The sequence below is a fragment of the Eutrigla gurnardus genome (assembly GCF_963514095.1).
Source record: "Eutrigla gurnardus genome assembly, chromosome: 18".
NCBI lineage: Eukaryota > Metazoa > Chordata > Actinopteri > Perciformes > Triglidae > Eutrigla > Eutrigla gurnardus.
The window spans coordinates 3,656,937-3,681,533 of record NC_139929.1 but is presented as its reverse complement, the minus strand read 5'-3'; the positions used below and the strand labels follow the sequence as shown (position 1 = coordinate 3,681,533).

General features: G+C 47.6%; 1 protein-coding gene across 2 annotated transcripts; it reads right to left on the bottom strand.

Annotated features, from left to right (window-relative positions):
- Nucleotides 1-289: 289 nt before the first annotated feature.
- boc (BOC cell adhesion associated, oncogene regulated) lies at nt 290-23,822 on the bottom strand. 2 transcript variants are annotated; one of them, XM_084034276.1, is made up of 18 exons: nt 23,647-23,822; nt 12,763-12,891; nt 12,066-12,338; nt 8,761-8,907; nt 7,883-8,026; nt 7,185-7,478; nt 5,894-6,166; nt 5,541-5,809; nt 5,289-5,454; nt 5,126-5,191; nt 4,568-4,777; nt 4,105-4,280; nt 3,353-3,575; nt 3,074-3,259; nt 2,767-2,978; nt 2,274-2,362; nt 1,453-1,604; nt 290-1,331 (listed from the first exon to the last, which is right to left on the bottom strand). In XM_084034276.1, exons 2-18 carry the CDS (start codon nt 12,872-12,874, stop codon nt 1,171-1,173), a joined length of 3,153 nt encoding a protein of 1,050 aa, XP_083890402.1. In that variant the 5' UTR covers nt 12,875-12,891; nt 23,647-23,822; the 3' UTR covers nt 290-1,170. The 2 variants fall into 2 exon arrangements, with proteins under 2 accessions (XP_083890402.1, XP_083890401.1); XM_084034275.1 differs by lacking the exon at nt 23,647-23,822 and adding an exon at nt 18,571-18,595.
- Nucleotides 23,823-24,597: the final 775 nt, after the last annotated feature.

Below are 24,597 nucleotides of genomic sequence, written 5' to 3'. Positions count from 1 at the left end.
AAACTGTGTGTTTCTTGCTCCACTAGATGGCACTTTAACTCTAGTCACACTTGCTTTTTGGCGCTCTGGGGGGGGGAAACAATGAACATTAGTGGTGGTAGTGGTGACTTTATTCCAGCAGTTGATTTTAAACTAAGTCCCCACATCTGTGGGATTAAATTACCCGGCAAATTATTTGTTTTTACAGTAAAACATAGCTGGGGCAAAGCAAAAAAATGCATTTCAAATCGCAAGTGTGCAGATGTTAGTCACCACACAGATTGAAAAAGACACACCAAAACGCTCGTCAAATTTCGTAGGCTTTTATTTACATGCAATAGTGCTCCAGCATGTGCAACCACAGAACGGCCACACGATAAAAGGGGAGTGTAGATTCCGGATCTCCTTCATTTCGATCGCAGATGTCTCTGGCTAAGACTAATACTTAAAATGCACCCAACCTGTCAGGGAGGAGTAATACTGACACACCCGTCACAGCGCCCTCACCTGGCAGTTATTTGGTAAAACCAGCAAATGAGTAAACAGAAGTGGTTGCAGTATAAAGTTCAGCTTATCAATGACTTGAGTTTAACAATTTTTTTTTTCCAGAATCTCTCCCATTCCCATTCAGTGATTTAAAAAAAAAAAAAATTACAAAATCAAAAAAATAAATAACTATACAATATATATAATCTCTGGTACGCTACTGAAACAGAATGATTTATGTTGCATACACGTGTTAATAGTTTGTTAATGATGAAAAATGCATAATACAGTTGTGTTATTGCTATACAAATTGGCAGACGGTTGCGTTTTGAACGTGATAAAAGCAACAGAACGAAGCACCTCATAATTACAGCATCTGACTGGTCTGAATGGTCCCTTTGTCTGTTACGTGAAGCTAAGTACCTAAACGTTTAGGATGGAGGATATCTGAGGAATGACGAGGAGGAGGAGGAGCGTCGTGAAGTGCTGGACTGAGAGGAATCCCCTTACTGAGCTTCTTCAAACAAGGAACATCTCCAACTTATTTCCCTCCCCAGGAAAGTTCAGCAAGAGTCTCTTTCAAAACGTGAAAATAACCTTATATACAGTATAATCAAACAAGTATGTACAAAAGCATAAATATATAAATATCTGTGATACAAAAATAAATATTTTCTCTCTATCTTCTGTTTGCACAACAGTCTCTTATGCATCCGTGGTGCTGGTCGTCCCCGGCGACGCTTCGTTCGGGAGGACGCTCACTTCCTGTATCGTCAGGTCTTGGGATTGTGGCGTCGTGGCGGCGGAAGACGATGTGGTGAAAATCCCTTCGTCTTCTAGAGAGAGAAGAGGAAAGGAGGCCGACTCTGCGGAGGGAAGGAGGGGAAGGAGAGCTGTTAAAAAAATATAATGCCGATTGAGGATTTAAGGGTTTAAATGTGTCACGCTAAACATTCATCTCTGGATGTACGCAGAATCCACACGTACTGTAAGTGATGCCGTCCTCGGATTTATCTCCGCCACAGAAGTCGCCATCGCCTCCCAGCTCCTGTGAGCCGAGGTGCTGATGGGAGGAGTGGAGGAGCTGAAGGGTGGAGTCGTCCGGAAGACAGCAACTCTGGTCGTGATGATCTGGACCACTGGAAAAAAATTATAATAATTCATTAAACTTCTCTTAATTTTCGACAAAAACAATGTGTGACATTTTCAAATATTGTTTTTACACAGCTCTAGTTCAGTGTATTTTTAAATTGCCAAAACACGGGTGACAAACACTCAATACTGTCCTTAAACGCACCACATGTACAAAGATATAAAGACACATTTTAAAAACGTATAGAGGCAGGAAGTAACAATACAAATACTTTGTTACCGTACTGTATTTCCGGTGTTACTTTTACATTTTAAAACATTTAAAACAAATATCTGAACATTCTACTTAGCTTAGATGCATTTGACGCAAAATATTAAAAAAACATTCTCTCATTAATATGACGCGAGATTCAGTTAGCTTTGCAAAAAAAACAGCTGGTAGAAATTTCATTCATAGGGATACTTTTTACTTCCTACTTGAGTACTTTTTCCCTTTTACGTGAGTAAAAAGTTGATTGGTACTTCTACATTTACCAGAGTGAACAAAAGAACAAGAACGTCTGTACTTTTGATATCTCTGAAAACATGATGTAAAAATTATCTTTAAAAAAGCAGGAATCAACACATTTGGCCTCATAATTATATTATTAGAATCAAAACTAATCCCGTCAGTCTAATCAGCATACATGTACACATCTGTCAGTACATGAACGTACCTGGTGGAGTAGTGGTAAACAGGCAGATGTCCGTTTGACATCGTTTGTGGCAACAATGTGTCACACTCCATATCACAGTCCACCTCGTCCTGCAAACAGTGTATAGATCATATTTAGTAAACACATCACGTGTACAGCCTGTTACATCCTTCAATTAACATACTTCTTCAAAACTCATGATACAGGGCAATCATCCCACAATTAGCTAATAATAATAATTCTAGACTTAAAACCACATTTTGTTCATTTAATACCAACTCTACATTTCAAAATACAAAAAAAGAAAATGCTGCTAATGATCAAACAATCCAACGTGCATGGCCTTTTAAGGATTTGAACATTGATAGCGTTTTATTTCTGGGTAAGCTTGTGTGTAAAGACATTTCAACATGAACTATGTTAACATATGGTCCATAAAACTATTCACAGATTGGATAAAAGAAAGGTACCGACTGTCTCTACTGAACTGTTAAACAGACGCTGCGTGTTTTACCTGCTGCAGCCCCGGCAGACAGTGTGCTGGGTGGTGAGGTTTGCCGTTGGGAATGTATTCTCCGTTCGCCGGGTAGACGCCATGCGGCGCCGTCATGTGACCGTCCAGCGGACAGTGGCCAACGAGGGCGAGTCCCTGGAGGGGGACCATGGTGTACTGGCACGAGGACACGGGGGCGGCCACGGCGGGGAAACACATGTCGGACGTTTGCTCTGAAAGCACAAAATTAAAAACAAGAGAGAATTAAACAGAGAGGCAAATAAAACAATTTAAAAAAAAGAAGAGAAAAACCGGGAGAATAACTCACTTTGTTTGGCCCAAGCCCTCCAGAGGCAGAAGGAGATGAAGGCCACTATGATGGAGACGAAGGCTCCCAGGACTATACAAACTATGAGGTAGGGCAGGTCACCGGGCCGAGACACCGGCCCGTTTTGGTGTCGCGACCCGTCGTCGGGGGTCTCTGATGGAATGGGTCGCTGGTTATTAGGACGAGCTGAGGAGAGAATTTATTATTTAGTTTTTTAAACAGCCTGAAAGAGGGTAAAAGTTCCTTGTGTTTTCCCGTATTAAAAAAAAACGACCTCACCTTTGGTTTCCAGGATCACCACGTTGCCAAACTCGCTCTCTCCCTTCTCGTTGAAGCTCTGCATCTTGATGTCGTAGGCGGTCTCGGGCTGCAGGTCGGTGATGGAGTGCCAGTAGCGGTCTCCCTCCACCACGTCCTTCTTGTAGTCGCTGTCGTTGTCGCTGTCCGTCGGCCGGTAGTAGATGTAGAAGCCGTAGATGGGCGTGTTGTTCACGGGGGTGTACTGTTGAGAGGGAATATTAACCGCGTTACCATCAGGGGCGGCAATCACAGAGTAACTCACCATACAACGATATCACGATAACGAGGATATCACGATACACGATATATTGCATCACGATATCTGTATCTGAAGGAGAACAAATACCAGCAAAAAGGCAAAAAATGAATGACTCGTATACTGTGTTTAAAGAGTTTTAGCACACACTGACTGAACATGTCTACATGTGACATCATTCCAATATAGACATAAACTGGCAAAAGGCCAAGAGGAGTCATGAAGTAGTGACAAAATGGTAACAAGCTTAATGCATAGAATCGGTACATAGCAGGTGAATATTTTAATAAAAATAAAAAAAATAGTGTATCTATATCATTTTAATGGACAGCAGTATAAATACACAATGTAAATAGTTAGCAGAATGGCTAGTTTCGATAGCAGGGAGTATCACGATATCACGATATTTCAATATATTGTCGCACCGAAAAGTCCAAATATGTGGCATTGCACGATCCCGTTTCCGATGACTCACCGTCCATTTCAGAATGATGGTGGTCTCGTTGATGGCTTCGTTGTAGGTGATGTATGGGCCGTCAACGGGGCGTTCGTGGGTCCTCCCGCCCACCACCGTGTACGCCTTCGAAGGGGCGCTGGGGGGACTGGAACCAATCACGTTCACCGCCACCACGCGGAACTTGTAGGACGTTCCTACGGGGGGGAAGAGAAGGGGGATAACCATCACTGACGGCTCTCTGGATGCTGCAGGCCAACAATGAAGCACTACATCGTGTTGACTAATGATGCTTTTGTTCTATATTTGACTGATGGCGGCAATTACCGGAGTGACTGCAACAACACTCATTACGCTGATGAATTTACAAGTCGTGGGAATGTAATTACGCAGGACGTCCTCGTTGTAATTATACACTATGACATCCTACTAGAATAAAAACCAGCGTGAGTAATAACGCCGCAAATACGGAAAGATGGCCGACCTTTCTCCAGGCCCGTGATCTCCACGGAGAGCCTCGACGGAGGGATGTTCTCCACCGCCGTCACCCAGTCCTCGCCCGCCTTCTTCACCTTCTTGTACTCCACCCGGAACGACTGGATGGGGAAGCCGCGGTTGCCGCGAGGAATCCAGGTCACGTACGCCGACGTCTCCGTCGCCGTGGAGACCGTGGGTTTGTCGGGGGCTTCGGGAGCTGCGGAAGGAGGAGGAGGAGGAGGAATGTTGTCAGATAGACATAAACTTAGAGAGAACATTCTGTAATGATGACGGCGGAGGAAAAAACACATTACATGCAGCACTTACTGGGAGCTCATCCCTCAGAGAGACAGGAGGAAAGAGATTGAGAGGTTTCCATGTTAGTCAAAGGGAGAAAAGTTAGATAGTATCACGTTCTTTATTTTACTTTGTAACTCATGTATTTATTTCAAGACAATAAGATATTAATCTTGTACAACAAGAAAAGATGCTTTATGTCAGGTTGTAGCAAAGTTAGTATAGTTAAGAGGAGGCGCAGCGAGGGGGAGGATGTTAGGATACTTACGAGAGAGGCTTGGCGAGGGAACAGCAGGAGTTTTCGGAGGGTCGATTTGCCCAACGCCTCGGCGATCTGAAGACAAAAAAAAACAACAACAGTGTGATCCGATGCTCAAATTAATTAATTGCATCGAATGAATCTTTACACCTCCACATGACGGTGTTTTCACCTTTGCCCGTCCTGAAGGTCATCATGGCGGGCTGGCCCAAGCCGGCACAGTTTTTGGCAGCCATCTCCACCTCGTACAGGCTGTCCGGCTGCAGCTTGGCCAGGGTCAGCTTGTGGAGGGCCCCTGAGATACTGCTGGAGGTCCACTCTGCCAGAGCGTCGCCCACCTGACACAGAAAGGTGCGTTACTGACTGAGACTTTATTTTAATTATGCATTTTTAATAGAGAATGCAGTCGAAGCGATCGCCGTACCTTTCGGTATTTGACCATATACTCCAGCACCGGGGCTCCACGCTCGTGGCGCGGCCTCCAGGTCAGCTCGTAGTAGTCGGCTTTGCCCGTGCGCGGCTGGCTGAGGATGATGGGTGCCTCCGCGGGGAGGATGTGTCCTGGCAGCTCGGAGCAGTCGAGGGGCAACATGGCACCCGTGACCCCTGGCCTCACCGGCGGCTGCTCCTTCAGCACCTTATCGGGGCTGAGGGGCCGATAGATGGAGGGCAGCCTCCCCCTGGATGAAATCCCTACCAAGAATAAAAGACATACATCATGAAATCTGTAAAAAAGGGTTGTGACATGAAAGCATTTCAAACAACTATCTGACTCACCGGTTGATACGGTGATGAGGCGAGCCGAGGCCTGCGAGCTGCCCACCCCGTTCTCGGCCATGCACTGGTACAGTCCGTCGTCCTGGGGGCCCACGTTGGAGACCCGCAGCCCCCGGGAGGTCAGCCGGTGGCGGGGGGACGGCGTGAGGGGACGGGCGTTGTGAAGCCACATCACCGAGGGGGCGGGTTTACCCCGGGCCTGGCAGATGAAGCGCACCGTCTCTCCGTAGACGACCGGCTGCTGCTGCAGCTCCACCGTCACCTGAGGAGGCTCTGCAGGGGACGGAGACAAAGAGGCTGGTTCAGACCCTGATCATGTGTGCACAGGAAGTTATTATTATTCTCTAAACCAGAGGTCTTTAATTTACCACATTTACGTATAAAATTGTGTTTCTTAATAAACCGGCCAATAATAATATGTAGTGCAGCTTATAGTGCCATGTATAACAGTACTTTGTATGATGTATGGATACAATGCTAAGCCGTTAAAATACTGTATGAATTCTATTTTGGCATTTCTACATCACAATTTCACAACATAATATGAAACAGGAAGATTTATATTTGCTTATTATAGGTTGTATTCATGTTAAGGTGTCTTTTTGGACATATTTAATTCATTATAATTATTTTTAAAAATGTAATTTAATTTCGGGGACCCCCTGCAGTAACTCTAAGTACCCTCTAGGGGTCCCGGACCCCCTGATGAAGATCTCTGCTCTAACCTGTTTCAATGACACGTGTAACAGCATGAGCAAAATCACAATCATGCTAACGTGTGTGTGTGTGTGTGTGTGTGTGTGTGGGAGGGAGGGGCCAAACTAGCTAGTTGATGGTTGGCTGCTTGTGAATCAGGGAGAGACAGAGCTCATTACAGCAGATCTCTGGCTTTAATTAGAGCCAGCTGCAAGAGAGACAGGCTCAACACACACACACACACACACACACACACACACACACACACACACACACGTACACACACGTACACACACACACGTACACACACACACAGAAATCACTGTAAAAACAGTCATCCATAACCTAGACACACTCCATCAAGTCCTGCTAGAATAGAGCGCTCTGTCTCCACAATCTCTCACATACAGACGCCCGTCTTCTCTCCCCGCCAAGTCGGAGTCGGTCTAATTATTAAATCCATGACACAGGAAAAAAACTATTTGAAACTCATCGCTCAGTCAAATGAAACAAACTACCATTCACCGTGAAAAGCCTTTTTACGGGAACCTGCATTAACTCACAGTATTTAATCAAACAGCTCTACTTTACTCACCGAACACCTGCACGTCATAAAGCACCGTGGCCGAGCTGGCCGAGCCGATGCCGTTGTCGGCCCGACACACGTACGTGCCCGAGTCGGCCTCGCCCACCGCGTCGATCAGCAGGTTGCTGAGCAGGAAGCGCGTGTTGTTATGGGAACGCAGGTCGTGGCCGTCCTTGGCCCAGACCACCTGCGGCGTGGGGATGCCACTGGCCACGCACTCCAACACCAGCCGCTGGCCTTTGGTGACGATGATGGAGCGGGACGCCGGCGGGTAAATGATGCGAGCCGCTTCCGAGGTGGAGCCTGGGAGAGACGACGACGTTTTGGGATTTACACAACATCCAGAATACGAAGGATTTAAATCACAATGAGAAGCACTTTCATCCATTTTTCTTACATTTTCTAATATGGTGCTTTTTTTTCTTTTTGGCTCATTAATTCCACGTAACGCTCCTTGGTGTATCTATCTCTTTGTTTGATGGATGCATGTACGAGTCAAGCTGTAGCTGCCCCTCTTGGGGTTAATAAAGTTGTTTGAATGGAATTGAATGCACACCATCATCTGATTTAAAGTGTGATGTGATCCACGTGTGTCTACAGTAACAGTAACGACCTTTAATGACCCGTTAACGTTTCACTACAACCTTTGACTTCTTCTTGCCCATCTGTAAAAGTGGGATAATCCCCTAATAAACACGATGACTCACGGCGTATTCGCAGGCGGTCGGTGGAGGTGGACGTCTTGACCTCCTGAGTGACGGGGTTGTAGGCGGCGCACTTGTACGGCCCTTCGTCGTCCTGCGTGGCGTTCGCTATCTGCAGGTTCCCTGACGGCATGATGAGGTAGTTCCCTGCAGGAAAAAGAAAACGGATGTCAGAGGAAACCCAGAAATGACTCCAGAGTGTACTTTTATGGTAAGCCTCTGATTCAAAGTGTTTATTTGTCTCTTGCTCATACAATATGTGCAGAAAAATGCAGAAAAAAGTGTGCAATGAAGAATAATACGATTAGAAAACTATGCAATAAACCCTTCTGCACATATGCAAACCAAGAGGACAACATACTGTAATGTAATAACATGAGATCAGGTCTAACATACTTAAAAGTGGAAAATACATGACCAAGAAAATGAGGAGCCGCAGGAAAATAAGAGTCCATATTGTGAAACGTTGTGTAATATGAGTACTATGGGCCATTCCAGCACGCTTGCACCACCAGCAGAGACCACAAGGGGGCGCCCCGGGGTCTGACGGAGAGCGCTCATCAATGTGGTACTCATTTCCTCGCAGATAAGCTGCAGATATCAGTACCTACAGCTCCCAGGCATCATCAGCATACCAGCCACAAACCACTGGAGCTTTTCTTCTCTTCCAGGCAACTTGGAAGTAAATAGTCGGAAAAATAAACAACCGCATTCCCATGTTTCAACATTCTCCAGATAATCCCCTTATCAGCGCTTTCATAATGGGCCTGATAGCAGGATTATAGCATTCCGGTAAATTATGAAGATAGTATGAGAATTAAGGAGGGAAGTGGGGGATAGATTATAGGAGGAGGAGGGGATGGATTGAAGCATCTCCATACCTTTAGATGTTTCCAGCCACTCCTGCTTGACGCTGTAGCGGACCTGAGCCTTGGGCTGGCTCTCCGGGAGGTGACACTCAATGACGGCCGTGTTGCCTTCGTCCACCTCGATGTCCTGCTGGTCGTCGGGCTCGAAATCCCGCAGCTCTGAAGAGAAAACACACACGTTGGCAAAAGAAAAGTCAGCGCCGTCACATCGCCGCAGCATCGTCTCAAAGCGTAAATCACACGCGGCCACAGTCGGCCCTCAGCTTTAGAAGTAGAAAACCGCAATATTCGGAGCAATAATAAACTCTATAATGACTGTGCTGTTTCCGTATCATTGTATCGTAAACCACACTCCCATAACTCCTCCGATGTGCCTTCTCTTTGGAAAGAAATAACTTATTCCCTTCCGCTTGTCTTAACATGATCTGCTTTAAAGTCAGAGTTCCAGCTAATTTTTCTGTTTTGCTCAATAATGCCACTTGGATAAGCCCAAAGCCTAAAAGTGGTGTCCGTATCACTGGAGTAGGTGTCTTTAATCCTGTCAAACATTATACCGGGACCGGAGCCGGGTCAGATTCTCTGGGAAACGGGTGGAGTGGGATTACCGAGGCCATGTGCTGCGACTGTGTCCTCGCAGACACACAGTCTGCACGGCACAGACACTTATGTGACCCCTGACCTCCTTAAACCCCCACCTGAGTGGGCTGGAGGCCTGGCCGCGGGGGTCAAAGGTGAGAGGTGTCCATCCTATATAGAGTTTCAAAGAATGATATCCAGTTTGGGTTTGAGGAGGAAGCAGCAAAAAAACTCTCTTAAGAAGCCAGAAAACCTCTTAGTGGGGGATTCTGCCATTTTATAGGATTTAAAGCAGAGGGGAAACTAAAATGAGACTCCAGACGGAGAAAGAGGGGAAGGCAACAGCTCGGGAGGGGGGAAAACAAAAGTAACAACTGGAGAAATGTGTCATGAAAGAGTTGAGGAATGAAAGATAAATAAAACTTCTCCAGGAACGTAATTAAACGTCTGCCAGCCCCTCGCTGATTTATTCTTAACAAACATGGCCTCGCTCCATTCTTTCCAGAGGTGCTATAACTGGCGTGTTGTTCTTGGATCAGTCTGTCTCTCTCTCTCTGGCAGAAGACGACCACCGGTTTATACAGTCAGCTGATGAGGCGTTTGTATACAGCTCTAATTCAATAAGTTAAGGGTATCTGCAGATAGGGGACATCCTGGTGATGCACTCAAAGCACTGAACAAACAGCTTCCCTGCAGGCAGATGATTTATTCACCAGGCGTGATTGATCCGTCTCTGTCTGTGTCTGAGCTTTAATGGGAGACACACACACACGTACACACACACACACACACACACACACGTACACACACACACACAAAAACAACTCCATCTCCAACTCTGTTTCAGCTCTTATTCTGAAAGATATAATCCCAGCCAGGACATGTCAAGCTAAGTGGTGTGTGTGTGTGTGTGTGTGTGTGTGTGTGTGTGTGTCGCTCCATTTGCTAAATCAATCAGGTGCTGTTTTTACAGCCCCCCCCCTCCCCCTCATATCTACCCATCCCTCCTTCCTCCTCCTGCATGCTTCGACCAAATTCCTCCAGTTACACCTTTTAACCCCCCCGCACACGCACACACGCACACACACACACACACACACACACACACACACACACACACACACACACACACACACACACACACACACACACACACACACACACACACACACACACACACACACACACACACACACACACACACACACACACACTTTAACAGGCCTGCATGGGTGCCTCTCAGGTGTGGGTGCGTGCACGTGAGCGTGCGCACGGGGACGGAGGATTGATGGCATTCATAAAGGGAAGCAGACCTCCTGCACCAGGGTCTGCTTGGCAAGACGGCCTTAAGTATTTCTGGAGAGACGGTGCGTTCATCATCTTTATGTGTAGCAGTAGGAGGCCTGTGTGTGTCTGTGCGTGTGTGTCTGAACTCCAACATGTTTGTGCAACGTGTTGTGCGTTCAAGTTGAGCAGATACACCCCCCACCCCCGCCCGCCCCCCGCTTTCTGCAGACAGAGCTTTTAACTTGTGCCAAAAAAGAGCCCAGATACTTGAGTGGGATCGTGAGGAGGGTCTGGAATCAGCCTATCCTGATCACACAAAACATGTGCGCACAACTAGGAGAGCACATGAAAAGGCAGGCACGCACACACTCCCCATGGAGCAATTCCTAAGGCGGTTCGGGGGTGGCCGAGGAGAGATCCGTTATTAAATTAGAGTGTTTTTTAGAGGTGGGGGGGGGGGGGGGGGGAGGACAGTCTGGCTCCACATGTGGTTATCGCAACAACATTTATCCCCTTTTGGAAATATCACGTTTTACTGTCTTTTTTTTTTAAAGCACGGGAGGTGAAGATGACAAAAGAGGAGAAAAAAGTGAAAGATAATGAAAGGAGGCGAGGGGAGAGAAAGTGACAGGGTGAAGAGTGAGACATGTGTGTGTGTGTGTGTGTGTGTGTGTGTGTGTGTGTGTGTGTGTGTGTGTGTGTGTGTGTGTGTGTGTGTGTGTGTGTGTGTGTGTGAGGTTACAGAGGCCTTGGAGGAGACAGAGAATGTGACATCACGTCTCATCTTGTGTGAGGATCTTGTCTCAACTGGTCTAAAACACATCCTGCTTCTCCAGCTATGGCAGCCTCATACATCACATCACTGCATGTAAAACAATACAGTTAACATCACACCTTCTTCTTTTTTTTAACCTAATGGTGTGTTCAAGTGAGGCATATCCTCTGTCAGCTCACACACACACACACACACACACTTATCTCCCCCCAGCCGTCCACCCAATAACAGGGCCATAATTTCTGGCGAGCCCTGCTGTCGGGCCCTGTGGAGAGGAATGTGGTGCTGTGTGAAGCAGAGGGGCCGACAGAAACAGGGGGGGGGGGGACCCAAGCTGGAGTTCTGGTCCCCTCTTCCCCGCTCCGACTCGGCCCCTGGGTCCCCCCTCCATTCCTCTGGCTCAAGTTACACAGCTTCGGGCCCCTCACAGCCCCATGACGCATATCAAATATAACACCACGCACTAAAAACGCCAGCAGTGAGAATAACTCACTTTAACTCCATTAGAGCAATATGGCACTCCATAAAAAGAGCGTGGCTGTACTACTGGAGGCAATAAATGATGTGCGACAGTTTCTCATCGATATCAGGAGTGTGGTTATTAAAAGGGAAGAGTCAGGTTTACATTTTTTAATAAAGTGTATGCCTGTGAATGATTTTATGGGGGGTGGCTACTTACTGGCAACGGTGACGTTAGCAGGCACGCTAGCCAGGGCCCCGGCGCCGGTGTTGGCGATGCACTGGTACCGGCCCACCGTCAGGTTGGAGAGCGTGGGGATGGAGAGGCTGTTGGGCCCCAGGACGACCCCCAGATGCCCGTCCACCAGCTCCAGGCCGTTGAGGCGCCAGCTGATGTTGGCGGAGGACGGCCGGGCGCTGCAGCGCAGATTCACGCTGCCGCCCAGCTTCTGCACCACCGACATGGGCTCCTCGCTGAACAACGGCACTTCATCTGAGGGAAGGAGAAAATAAGACATTTTACTTCATATTCGTCACATATAATTAAAAAATCCTGTTTTCATCTGGCGAGTCGTTTTTTTGTCTTAATTATTTTTGAATTAATATAAATCAACGTGCCAATCATTGCAGTACATACAGTACTTCTTTTCTTCACTTCAGCCCACGGTGACTACCCACTTCTTCAGCCCGTTTCAAATAAGCTGCTGTTTCTGCTGCCAAGACGTGTAAAAAACACCTCGCTGCCCGAGACTGAGCCAGAATATTTAGTCCCTGGCAGGACTTACCCTGGACCAGGTGTTCGGAAAATAACTAACGTAAAGGCATTTATAAAAGCCAGCACAGATCAAGTCAGGCATTTTCAAAAACGGTGACAAAAAAAAAAAAAGAAATGGAAAAATCTCAGCTTTTCGACTCACCGGGCAGAGAGGCGCCGCTCTGCAGGCAGCAGAGTAGTACTGCACCCAGAGCACACAACACTGGAGCCCTTCTCTTTTTCATCCACGGAGTCCAGTCTCGCTTTCCAGACATCTTCCATACACTGCCCCCTGAAAACACACACACATGTACACACACAAGGTCAGAGGGTCATTTACAGACTCAAAACAAGCATAAATCACTTTCATGGAAAACAAACACAACTGCACAGAAAACAATGCTACTAACTTGGAAACATACATTTTGATTCGTAAACTGCACCCTATTTAACTTGTATACACACACGTGTTCACAAACAGCCATTAAACGAAACACAACCGAGGCAAATAAAGCTTTTCTTTTTCCTGTCAGCCCCCCACCCCATCATCTCCTCCTCTGCCTGTAACCCGCACCCAGCAGCCCCGGCGTTCATCAAAGCGGCGCCCTCATTCTGCGGGCCGTAACCCGACCCCTGCACCTTCCCGCTCAGGTGTAACCGATACAGGTAGAAGGGTCCGGGAGGAGGAAGGGAAACACACAGGCTGCATTCAGGAGTTGGGACAAAGAACAACTAATGAGAGGCAGGATGGGGGGGTGGTGGAGGGTACGGGTGGAGGAGACATATAGCACAGCAGCAGGGAGTCTGTGTGTGTGCTGTATTATGGCTGCAGCGGTGTGTGTTGGAGGGAAAGCGGAGAAGACGACGGGAATGGTCAGTCTATTAACAGTTAATGCAGACGGGAGCTTCTCTCTCTCTCTCCCTCGTCGCTTACTGCCAAGTTTCCCAAATTCTTTCCTGTCAGGTTAAACTAACAACTTCCCGTCAGGATGAGGAGGGTGGTCCTGCAACGCTGAATCTCTCCTGCATGTCATCGAACATGCACACACACACACACACACACACACACACACACACACACACACACACACGGAGCTTAATTTGTCCTGCGACGGAAAAAAAATAAAACTTTCTCATACATATTTGTCCTGATCTTATTATGGCAGAGGGGATGATTAATGAACTCGGAGAGAGACTGAGGGGCGACGCACAAACACACCAGAGGCCAAAGCAGGACAGTAAGAGAATGGAAACTCTTACAAGAGCACCTTAATCAGCCGATGGCAGCCGTGAAAATGTTTAGCCGCCTGGCACGTTTGTTGAAAATGAGCGAAGCGGCGGGCTGCTGGAAAAAACTGCCACACTCGGCCACACATCGCTCTTTAATTGCATATTAATGAACACATTTTTTTTTTCCCCACTTCGGGGACAAGCAGTAATATGCACACACAAAGCTGACATCACCTTTTTGAGTTTATGTGTCAAATATGGAGCAACATTTTGCACTCAATTTGGGTCTCCACCACTTCTGAGAAACGGCTAAATCAACAAGTCAATAACTTTGTCTGCCTGTTTGGTGCAGAGCAGATAGCATACAGTTTCCAAGCTATATTGACCCCCAAAAAGACTGTAGTCACACTAAGCTGATGAGTTAGAGTTGAAAACAATGAGCTTTAGGACCCTGAAGAGTTGGGGGATAATTCTCTGTATGCATCATGTTGATTATAACCTCAATCGTGGGCTGTTGGACAAAATAAACACTTTGTGGACGTCACCATGGACTTAGAAACTGCATGAATAATTATTGAAAGCCTCACATGCATGTACGGATTAATTCAGTGGAGTGGCCGTCAGAAGCGGGCTCACTCGGTAAACAAAAACCAGCAAACTGCTGAAGGGAACCAGGAAGCCAGGCTGAAGGTCTGTGGCTTCAGTGGCCGGTCGCTGGATGGACACAAGCCAGGACGGCTGCCCATTCAACAACACACACACACACACACACACACACACACACACATCTGTGTGGAGCACCTGTCCCGGCCAACACCAGAGTCACTAACCGTAAACCACACCAGTCACTCCGCCCCACCGTGCACACAGCGGGACGCACCACTCCGCCAACGAGACCTCTTACCCGACTAATAAAGAGTCGGGACGGTTACAGTGATGGTATGAGAAGCCCCGCCCCCCCCCCTCTCCTACATCATCACTCCCTTAAAAAAAAACCCAGCCGTACTCCTCTCCGAGTCCATTTGTTAGCCGGGTCCTGTGTTTGCTTAGCGGATCCCCGGCCTCCAGATGAAACGCCGGCCTGACATCCATGTTCAACTTTTTCCATCCGTCCTTCCAAGAGAAGTCACAGACGGGGAGAAGGAGAGGAGCCTCCTACGCATCCGCGGGACTGATAAAAACCAGAGCAGCACACAGACAGCGCTCCTAAATTAGGAACAGAGGGAGTGTGTGTGTGTGTGTGTGTCTGTGTGTCGACACTTTTTAGAAGCAGCTTTGCAGAATTAAAACATACTTCAGTGACGGCTCAGATCTGCCAGCTCCAGTGCAGAAGTATGATTACAGGGGAGTCGAGCTATTTATGTGCCGACGCTCGAGTATCGCGAGATCCGACTTTACTCGAGACTTCGGTGCGGAAAAGTTCAACGATCCGATCCTCGTGTTTGCTTGTGGTTTTGTTTCCTTTAAAAAAAGTCACATTTTGTACATCCAACAGGTGGGATTTCATGTACTTGTTAACTTAGGGATGTCAATGCAGATGTTGACCTAATTAAGGCCATGATGTCACTGATCCTCACTGAATGCAACTTCAATTCAGTGTTACATTGAGCTTTAAATAGCACAGCAATCCCCGACCTCAGATCAGCATCAGGAGAGAAGAAAGTGCATCCATTCGATGAACACGAAACGTTCAAAGACCTCTTGTGTTTTGGTTGTGAGGAGTTTCTTTTTGACTCGGGACTCGGCGTCAAACACTTCAGACCTGTGACTCGACTTGGACCCGACTCAAAAGACTTTTTTTTTAAAATAAATCATGGAGAGGACGATGGGAGGTGGGGGGGGCGGCGACCAGCGGAGAGCTCCAGGTCGTGGCGATGTGCAGGCATGCATCGCGAGTGTAGGTATGCGAGTGCCTTATATGTCATTGTGGGAGAGAGTCACTTGACAGAAGTTCATTGTGAGCGTGCTAAGTAAAGACACCGGGGCCCCTGTTCTCCCGGGGCCATTGCCAGTCCCATTGTCCGCCTGCCTCCATGGATAAATTCATTTTGACAACCCTGCTAATTGGATAAAACCAGACTGGAGCCACCTCCCTGAGCTCTCACATTCCATCTGCTTTCTGGCATGGAGAAGACACACAGGAGGGCGGTGGTGGAGGTGGAGGAGGTGATGGTGGTGGTGGAGGGGGGGGGAGCAGGGGCAGTAACTCCTCCTGAGGAGCTGAGCTGTTGAATATTTATCACCTCCCCAATCTCCCCTCTTGCCCTCCCTTCCTCCCCCAGTTTTACGTCTTTTTACACCCCCCCTCCCTCCGTAGAGGTTCTCCAAACACCACAAAGCCCCCCCCCCCCTTTAGATAAACACATGCGGTGTCAAGTGTGAGGAGTGCCGGGGGTTCAACTGCTCCGCTCGGGCCCGCGGCCCACAATGCCATGCCGCATAGCTGCCATGCGGGAGGCCGGTTGCCCCTGGCGACGCTAACAGGCAGAACGCACCTTAATAGAGTGGAGAGTCATTGTAAAGCAGTGAGCCGGTGCACGGACAAAGACCCCGCAGACCCCTGGAGAAAGGGGAGACGCTACTCTGAAGGGCCCGGGGAAGAGCTGATGGGCCCTGCTCAATGACCAAAGGGATGGGGGGGGGGCTCAATGACCAAGAGGGTTGAGTAGTGTGTAGAGGGTTTGGGGAGGCAGGGAGGAGAGGAGGGGGTCAATGCCTTTATGGATTGATGTGAGATGGGTGAAGGGGGTTTATGGAGGCAGTGGGTGGAGGATGAGCGAGAAAGCAGAACGGCGACTCAAATTAATAGAGAGGATGTCAACTGGCGGGTGAGCCGGAGGAGAGAGAGCAATGAGAGGGTGTGTTCGCCCCCGGGCTCCGTCAATGTGTTTGCTGGTCTCTCGGTCTGGTGGTGGAGGAGGAAGAGGAGGGTCCGGAGACCACCTGACAAACCCGACAACACACCCGGTTCACCGTCGGATCGTCACGCAGGGAAAAGAACAACCTGAGAGCAACACGGAGGGTTTATAGGAAACCATAGACCAATTTTTACATGATTGATAAATGTTAGGGGTGAGTATTGGCAAGAACCTCACGATATGATACGTATCACGATATCACAACATTTTATTAATTCCCATTAAATTCACTGGAATAAATATTGAAAATAAAACGAAAAAAGTTAAACACGTCTAAACATGAATCTTTTTTTTATTATCGATCTTTGGAGTTGAAAAATCGATATTGTATTGGGCGGCAAAGTATCGCAATATATTGCCGTATCAATATTTTTACCCACCCCTAATAACTGTCTATTATTCTAGAAAATAGTATAAATACATAGAAATACTGGATACTCCCGTTTCTACTTCAAAGTATCACAGAATCTCAGAATCTCCAAGAAAAAAAAAAACTTGGCAGAGAGAACCAATCTTAGATCTACCCATCTATCTCTCGGACACAAGGGAACCTTCTGGAGTCTGGTCTTGGCATGGAAACTCAACAGGTGGAGGGGGGGGGGGGGTAAGTCCAAATCCTCCACTCGAGACATCACTCGTTCTCATGCCATAAAATTACACATCAAAAGCATCTCAGCATCGCCCTAACGAGGCTGAGAACCTCCTCCTTCATAATGCACACATATGCACACGCTTCACAAAAGTATTAACGAGCTACACGGCCGGTCCAACCCCTCCTTCGCTCCCCTGAACCGACACTAACGAGCTACAGAGCGTCTCGAGGATTAACGAGAGGGATCTGGACCGAGCCGCCGTGTAGAAGAGGGGGGCGTTCTAATCAATTAGGCGCCGCGGCATTTGCATAATTTAGATAACGAAGCTGAATTAACCACGGAGAGCTAATTACTGCGCCGAAACAAATCCGTCCCACATTCCTGTGCTCGGTGTGGGATGCCAGCGTGCCCACCGGGGCCATGGGAACAAGATTGGATCATCACCGGGCTGCCGGGAGGAGGGGGGGGGCCAAACAGTCATGTAAAGGTAGCGTCGGCCAATCAAATCACAGGGAGGGAGGATAGAAGGGATGGAGGAAAGGTGGATGGATGCATGGGAAGAAGACAGGCATGGAAGGAAAGAAGACCTGATCGATTGGAGGAATGATGAAAACTAGATAGAAACGTATACGTTTGATATCATCGTTATCACAAACATTGATAAATCAATTAGATATTCAATCGGGAAAAACACCAAACATTCTCCGATTACAGATTCTCAATTAAGACTGAATATCTTTGAGTTTTAGACCATCAGTCAGACAAAACTAGATATAGAAAATCACTGCCATGCAAAACTGATACAGCATGTGTGTGTGTGTGTGTGTGTGCGTGTGTGAGCTTTAAGCACACACACACACATCCTCATCATAATCATCCTCATGCATGCAGGGAAAACTAACTAATACCCAGGATTGCACAGTACTCATCACATAAACACAAACGCTCATGCAGTTGCATATTTCATCTACCCACAACCATGCACGCACACACACACACACACACACACACACACACACACACACACACACACACACACACACACACACACACACACACACACACACACACACACACACACACACACACACACACACACACACACACACACACACACACACACACACACACACACACACACACACACACATACACACATACACACCAAAACTGATGACACATACGCAAGCAATCACACAAAATCCTATTACATGGTAAAAGTATACTCACAGAGGCACATAAATATGCAGACCTCAGGAAGTTTTTCCAGCACCAAACGTCAACACGCAAAAAAAAAAAAACACACCAGGCTACCACTTCTCCCCCCCGGCCCCAGAGATAAAACTACATGCACTACATTCACGCATGCTAATATGGACTTTCATAGTTGCTCATATCTGCAGCCGGCTCCTTGTGTGTTCCTGCGTCGTAGGGAGGGGAGGGGAGGACGGAGGGAGGGATGCGAGGGGGTGAAAGGGGCCCCAAACTCCTTTGGCAGCTCATGCATCAGAGTGAATGGAACCAATTATAAATCAAGAGCAATTTCTCCCCATTATTCAGCAGGAACCGGGGAGGGAGGGGGGCTGGGCCTACAAATCTCAGTGGGAGACGTAGGAAGGAAGAGAAAAGCAGAGAGAGTGAAATATTATATGAAAAACAGATATGGGGAGGCATTAGGAAAGTGAGATAAGGCAGAGGGAGAGACGGAAAGAGGGGTGAGGGAATGGAGAAAGGCTGTAAAGTTATATGCAACAACTGGAGGAGAACGTTATAGGAAAAACAGATACGGAGGATTTAGAGGAACGGAGGAGAGGCAGGAAATTAAAACGGTAAAAGCGAGGGTTTTTGCGGGGCGTGGACTGCGCTCAGATTCGACGGCCCGCTCCACGGTTAGAAAAGCGAAAATGTGAACGTTTCTTAAGAGGAGAAACAGCTGGAGGATGGCTCGTTTCAAAGAGAGCTCACGCTGGATTCGTGTGGTACAGCAGAGCGGCCATTTGTCCCGTCACTCAGAGCCATGCATGTGCTTTATCCTAAAAAAAAGGAGGCTCTGGAATAAGAAATAAAAACCACAACACACGTACGAGTTGGACGGAAGATAGAGCGTCGACAATGGAAAATTCCACTTGCGATAACCCCGGGGGCCCAATAACCAACTAATCTGGTGCCCGGTGATTTATTCTGTTGAATCATGTCTTCTCCTGCCAGTTTGACATTCTTCAAAGATGAGTTTTTCTTCTCTCTGGGGCAACACTTTTAAATCTGATTATTGGTTAAAGCCCCTGGAACACGACCCAGATTCCTCGACGTGCTTTTTTTTATTGCTTCGTTCACACACGCTCGAGACAGCAAACGCATTACGCTGTTAATGTGACAGCGTATATAAAAAAAAAAAAAGGGGAGTTACATCGCAGTAGAAACTGGTGGAGCTGCAGCAAAGTCTAGTAAAGTTAACCAAAATGACGTGAATATTAAAGAATAAAAAAGGTGCAATTAAGACGGAGAAAAATAGTGACCGGGCCGAGGCCTGAAATTGAACATCTCCAGTCAGGAGTGCAATCTGTGTGTGTGTGTGTGTGTGTGTGTGTGTGTGTGTGTGTGTGTGTGTGTGTGTGTGTGTGTGTGTGTGTGTGTGTGTGTGTGTGTGAATGATCTATTAGAGTGTCTGGGTTGCTCTTGGCTCGTAATAACACCCCTAATCTTTGTCCAAATATCTGCTTTGCACACACAGGCCTGTTTGTCTACACACACACACTGCTTTCTTACCCGAGTCTGGAGTTGATCAATGATCTAACAGCGCTCGTGTGTGTGTGTGTGTGTGTGTGTGTGTGTGTGTGTGTGTGTGTGTAACTTCATTATCCAATCAAGGGCTTCTTAACTTTTACTTGAAGAAGTGGAACAAATCAACTCAGCTGGTTTAAAGGCTTTGGCTAATCCCCATTAGACCGTTAAGACAACCAATGAGAGTGTGACTGTATTTATGATGCAGATAGAAACTGGACAGGCATCAACAACAAAAAAAAAAAAAAAAGTATAGGAAAAGTTCCACACCAATCTTCTAAAAGACGATCTGGTTTTTCGTGCATTAGCATTCTTTCTCCTTTGTTTGAGTTTCGCCTGTTTAATTGGCCTTTCCAACTCGCTGTCAGGACTTTCTTCCTCACCGTTCCCCTCCTCACATTCCTCCTCCTCCTCCTCCTCCTATCTCCGTCTGTGGTCCAGGCTAGCAGGGAGGATCAGGAGGAGAGAGAGGAGGAATGCAACCCCAGGGGAGGAGCTTGGACCCCAGCCACCTGCCGGTCCAGGTGTCCCTCTCTGGTTATCCGATGACTGGACACAGAAACCCTCTCTGGTGGGGGGGGGGGGGGGGGGGGGGGCACGAAGCCCGAGCCTCCAATCTGTCAGCGCTGGACGACTAATGCAGCGAATGCCAACGGGCCCAATAACGTCCGGCTCTGGGAAGTCTTATTTGGTCACGAGTGTGTTCACGGTTTATGAAAATTAAAAAAAAAAAAACGTTCTCACGCACACACACTCTTCTTCTACTTCTTCTATTGCAGTCATCTCTAAACGACCACGCAGGTGAGGGTAGTTGACGACCACAATGACAAGCAATACATTCCAGTGCAAAGAGATAATCCTGATTGGACAGGAACCATCACACACACACACACCCACACACACACACACACACACACACACACACACACACACACGTGTGCAGGAAAGGCCCTCAGATTCTGCCTGCAGGCTGTTATGACTGTATGAGTGTACCGCTGTCATAGAGATGAAAGCGTGCCCTCAGGAAGGAGGTTTTTTCTTTTTTCTTCTCCTTTGACAATTAAAGTCGATGTTACACCCTCTACGATAACAATGCTGCTTCCCAGCACCGCGGTGGAGCCTCGGGAACGCCGGCTCCCCGATGGAACCGCTGCATGTTTGAAATCTAGAAAACGCATCACGAAATACATCCAGACTCTGATTTACATCCAGACTTAAAACAAAAAACACGTTCAAATCCAACCCTTCCACTCATATCTTACATCACGGTTCAATACGGCAAAGTGGATTTTTCAAAAAACAAACGCTATGAGTGAGAAACTATTGCCGTTGGCCGTACACCTACATCCACACAGTCACTTTTTCTTTACAGGCTGCATGAAAGACGATCCAGCAGTTTCTGGACTGTGGAAAACTGGCAGCGTCCGTCCCCGGCTACATGTCTGTTTGGCCGGCGACCAAGATCAATCACAATAACCTCCGAGCTCCAGTGTAAAAGCTCCAGCTGGCAGCAATAAGGCTCCTAAAATTGCGACATTAGTTTGCTGTCGCCTCCAAGTATGAACATCCCCCCCAAAAATCAACAATGTGCATGCAGATTATTACCTTTAATGACAGTTTTTTTTCCTCCGTTTCCAGGGAATAGCTGCTGATTTGAGCGTTTTATTCATCCCAAATAGAAAACACATGATATTGTAATGCTCCTACAGGGGTTTTGACTGCTGTTTAATAATGGACTGAGCAACGTCAGCATCACTTAGATGGTAAGTCAACTTCTCAAGAGGCAACGTCTGAAAAAAACTGTTCAAAAATAGCTGGCGATTCATTTTCTGTGTATTAAAAAGGAAGCCGTCGTCGTTTTGGCCATTTAGCATCATATCCTGAATAATATAAACTCCTACAGGGAGTTAAAGTGTGTCTGTGGAAACTTTGTGGTTTTTGTGGGCTGCGTGCCGTGGAAACATGCTGTAATATTTCCAGCATATCTCGGGAGATTGATTGGGAACGTCCTCTAATTGGGTTCCACATAAGTAATCAAAGGGGCCAAACAGTGTGAGAAACGGGCAGATAATCAGACTGGAATCAATTAGTCCAACTTTGATCCACCCCGCCTGCCAGAGATGATCAACAACAACAACAAACCCCGGCGACCAAACAACAAGGGGCTCCTTTTCTTTTTTTCTTTCTTGTTTCTTACTGAGACCAATTAATTCCCTCATAGGCTGTGAGCCTAATTGGAGGAGGCCAGGCCATTCGCTTCGACTTTTAATCCAAGTGACATGGATTCAGCGGGGAACAATCGGGCCGTCTTGTCCGATGCCATGTCTGTCACTGGAGGTTCCTGCATGCGAGGCCGCGGAGGCTAAATGTAATCCAGATAACAAAACGACACCTGGGGTTGGAAACTCGAGCCCCCGCGGCTGTTCCTGCACGCCTCCTCCAATGCCCGTGTGCCCCCTCCTTCCACCCTTCCACCTTCCTCTACCCGGCCCCCACGGTGACTGACACCCGGGGCCAAACACTCATTAGCAGCCCGGGGGATTAAGACAAACATTTTCTCATTAAATCAAACCTGAATGAGAGGAGAATATCAGGAGAGTCTCCTGACAGAGAGAGGCAGGATGCTGCATTCCTGGCTGCACCGAGCAGCTGTCACTTTATTGGGAGGCTTTAATTGGGTTATTCTGACACCACACTGGTTCAGAGAGGAGAGGAGGGGGGGGGGGGGGGGGGGGGTATAGATATGCACTCAGGTGGAGTTGTTGTGGTCGATACAAATCATTCAAAAAAATGTGTTTTAATGACATTTCAAAGCTCAAATTCATAACCAGCATCATTATGAAACCCTTCATTCCTGCAGCCTCTGATGCTCACAGTCTCCCTGCACTGGTGCTCTCATACGGGGGTTGAGTGTGGCTGAGCTCCCCGGGTCTTGTTTTCTGTTTCACCCTATGGGAGCGACTATAGGCTGCGGCCTGCAACAACGTACACACACTCACCGGAAAAAACACACACACACACACACACGGACACACGTCTTTAAAAATAACACACACAGCTGTACATTTCTGCAACGTGTCACACACACACACACACACAGATCCCTCTGCACATTTACGCGCTGGGATAGTAGAGTTTTAAGGGGAAACTTTAGGAAAACATGGACGCGGCGCTTCAACCAATCAACAACAGGCTCCGTCCGAAAGCGGCGTTAAAAAGTTTCTCATTGTGGAGCAAAACCAAGCAAAACCAGCACAAAGTAGATCCGCGACGCTGGAGGCGCGGAGGGAAGTTTATGCGCGTAACGTGGAGGAAAAACAACAACAGATATGTCTAAGAGGAGCCGCCAGCGTCAAGTAGTAGCTATTCTTCTTTAAAAAAAATAAAAAATCACACATTTCTCCAGATATAAAGCCACACGTGAGTTGCTTCCGCACCCAAATACACATCTTTTACCTCCAACTCGGTGGAAACGCGTTGACGTGAAAGCGCAACAGAAACACACACGGACCGCATGAAACTTACCGAAACGGCTGTATTCGGTGCCAACACCTCGTTAAGCCACCGATCTCCTCGTCGTCTCTCTTCTGCGGTGAGTTTTAGTCCCCCTCCCCAAAGAAAAACAACACTTTTTACTTCTCTTTCCCCCCTCCTCTACAAAAAAACCTCGTCTTTTTTTGGTAATTTACTGCGATGCCACCGACATTTTCTTCGGCTCCCCCAAGTTCTCACATTGAAAGGCCGTTTTTGGATGACTGAGCTCTCAAACAATTCTCCCTTTTGCGACGCCTTTTTCGGGTCCTCCCACTTCCCAAGCAGGAGGAGGGATCTGAACAATAGGGACCGGCTCCCAAAAAAAATCCCAGAGCTAGGGTCCTTTTTTTTTTCTTCCTCCAAGTCCGCGGATCCCGAACTCACAACGCGTAAAAGAGGGGTTCCCAAAGGGGGTCTGTGCGTAAAACTAGAACCCGGATCGGTTTTAAAAGCGAAGACGCGTTTAATTCACAACAAAAAAAACTCCTGAAACTTTATTTCTCCAGAACTACGGTGTCCCGGAGGTGAAAAAAAAACGTGCGCCCCCTCCCCCCCGCCCTCCTGCTCTGTTCCCCCTGATTTGGTATGCGTTGGTCCCCACAGAGTTTGTATTGACCCCCGTCCATTGAAGCCTGCAGGCCCTCCAGTGCAGCTGTGCAGTGCTGTTGTGAACTGGACTGGCCCAGTCAGGACGTGCACACACACACACACACACACACACACACACACACACACACTCTCATACCACAGTGATCACAGCTTGATCCCCCTCCGTGCACGCCTTGGAATTCTCTTCTCCACTTCAATCAGCACACTTTGAAACGAGGGGAGCCGTTCCTGTCCAGTTCATTAATAACCGGCTATTCCCAGATCAGAGGGGTTTGATGGGGGGGGGGGGGGGGGGCAGGAACTCCCACCATGAGATCACCTGAGGGGTCGTGT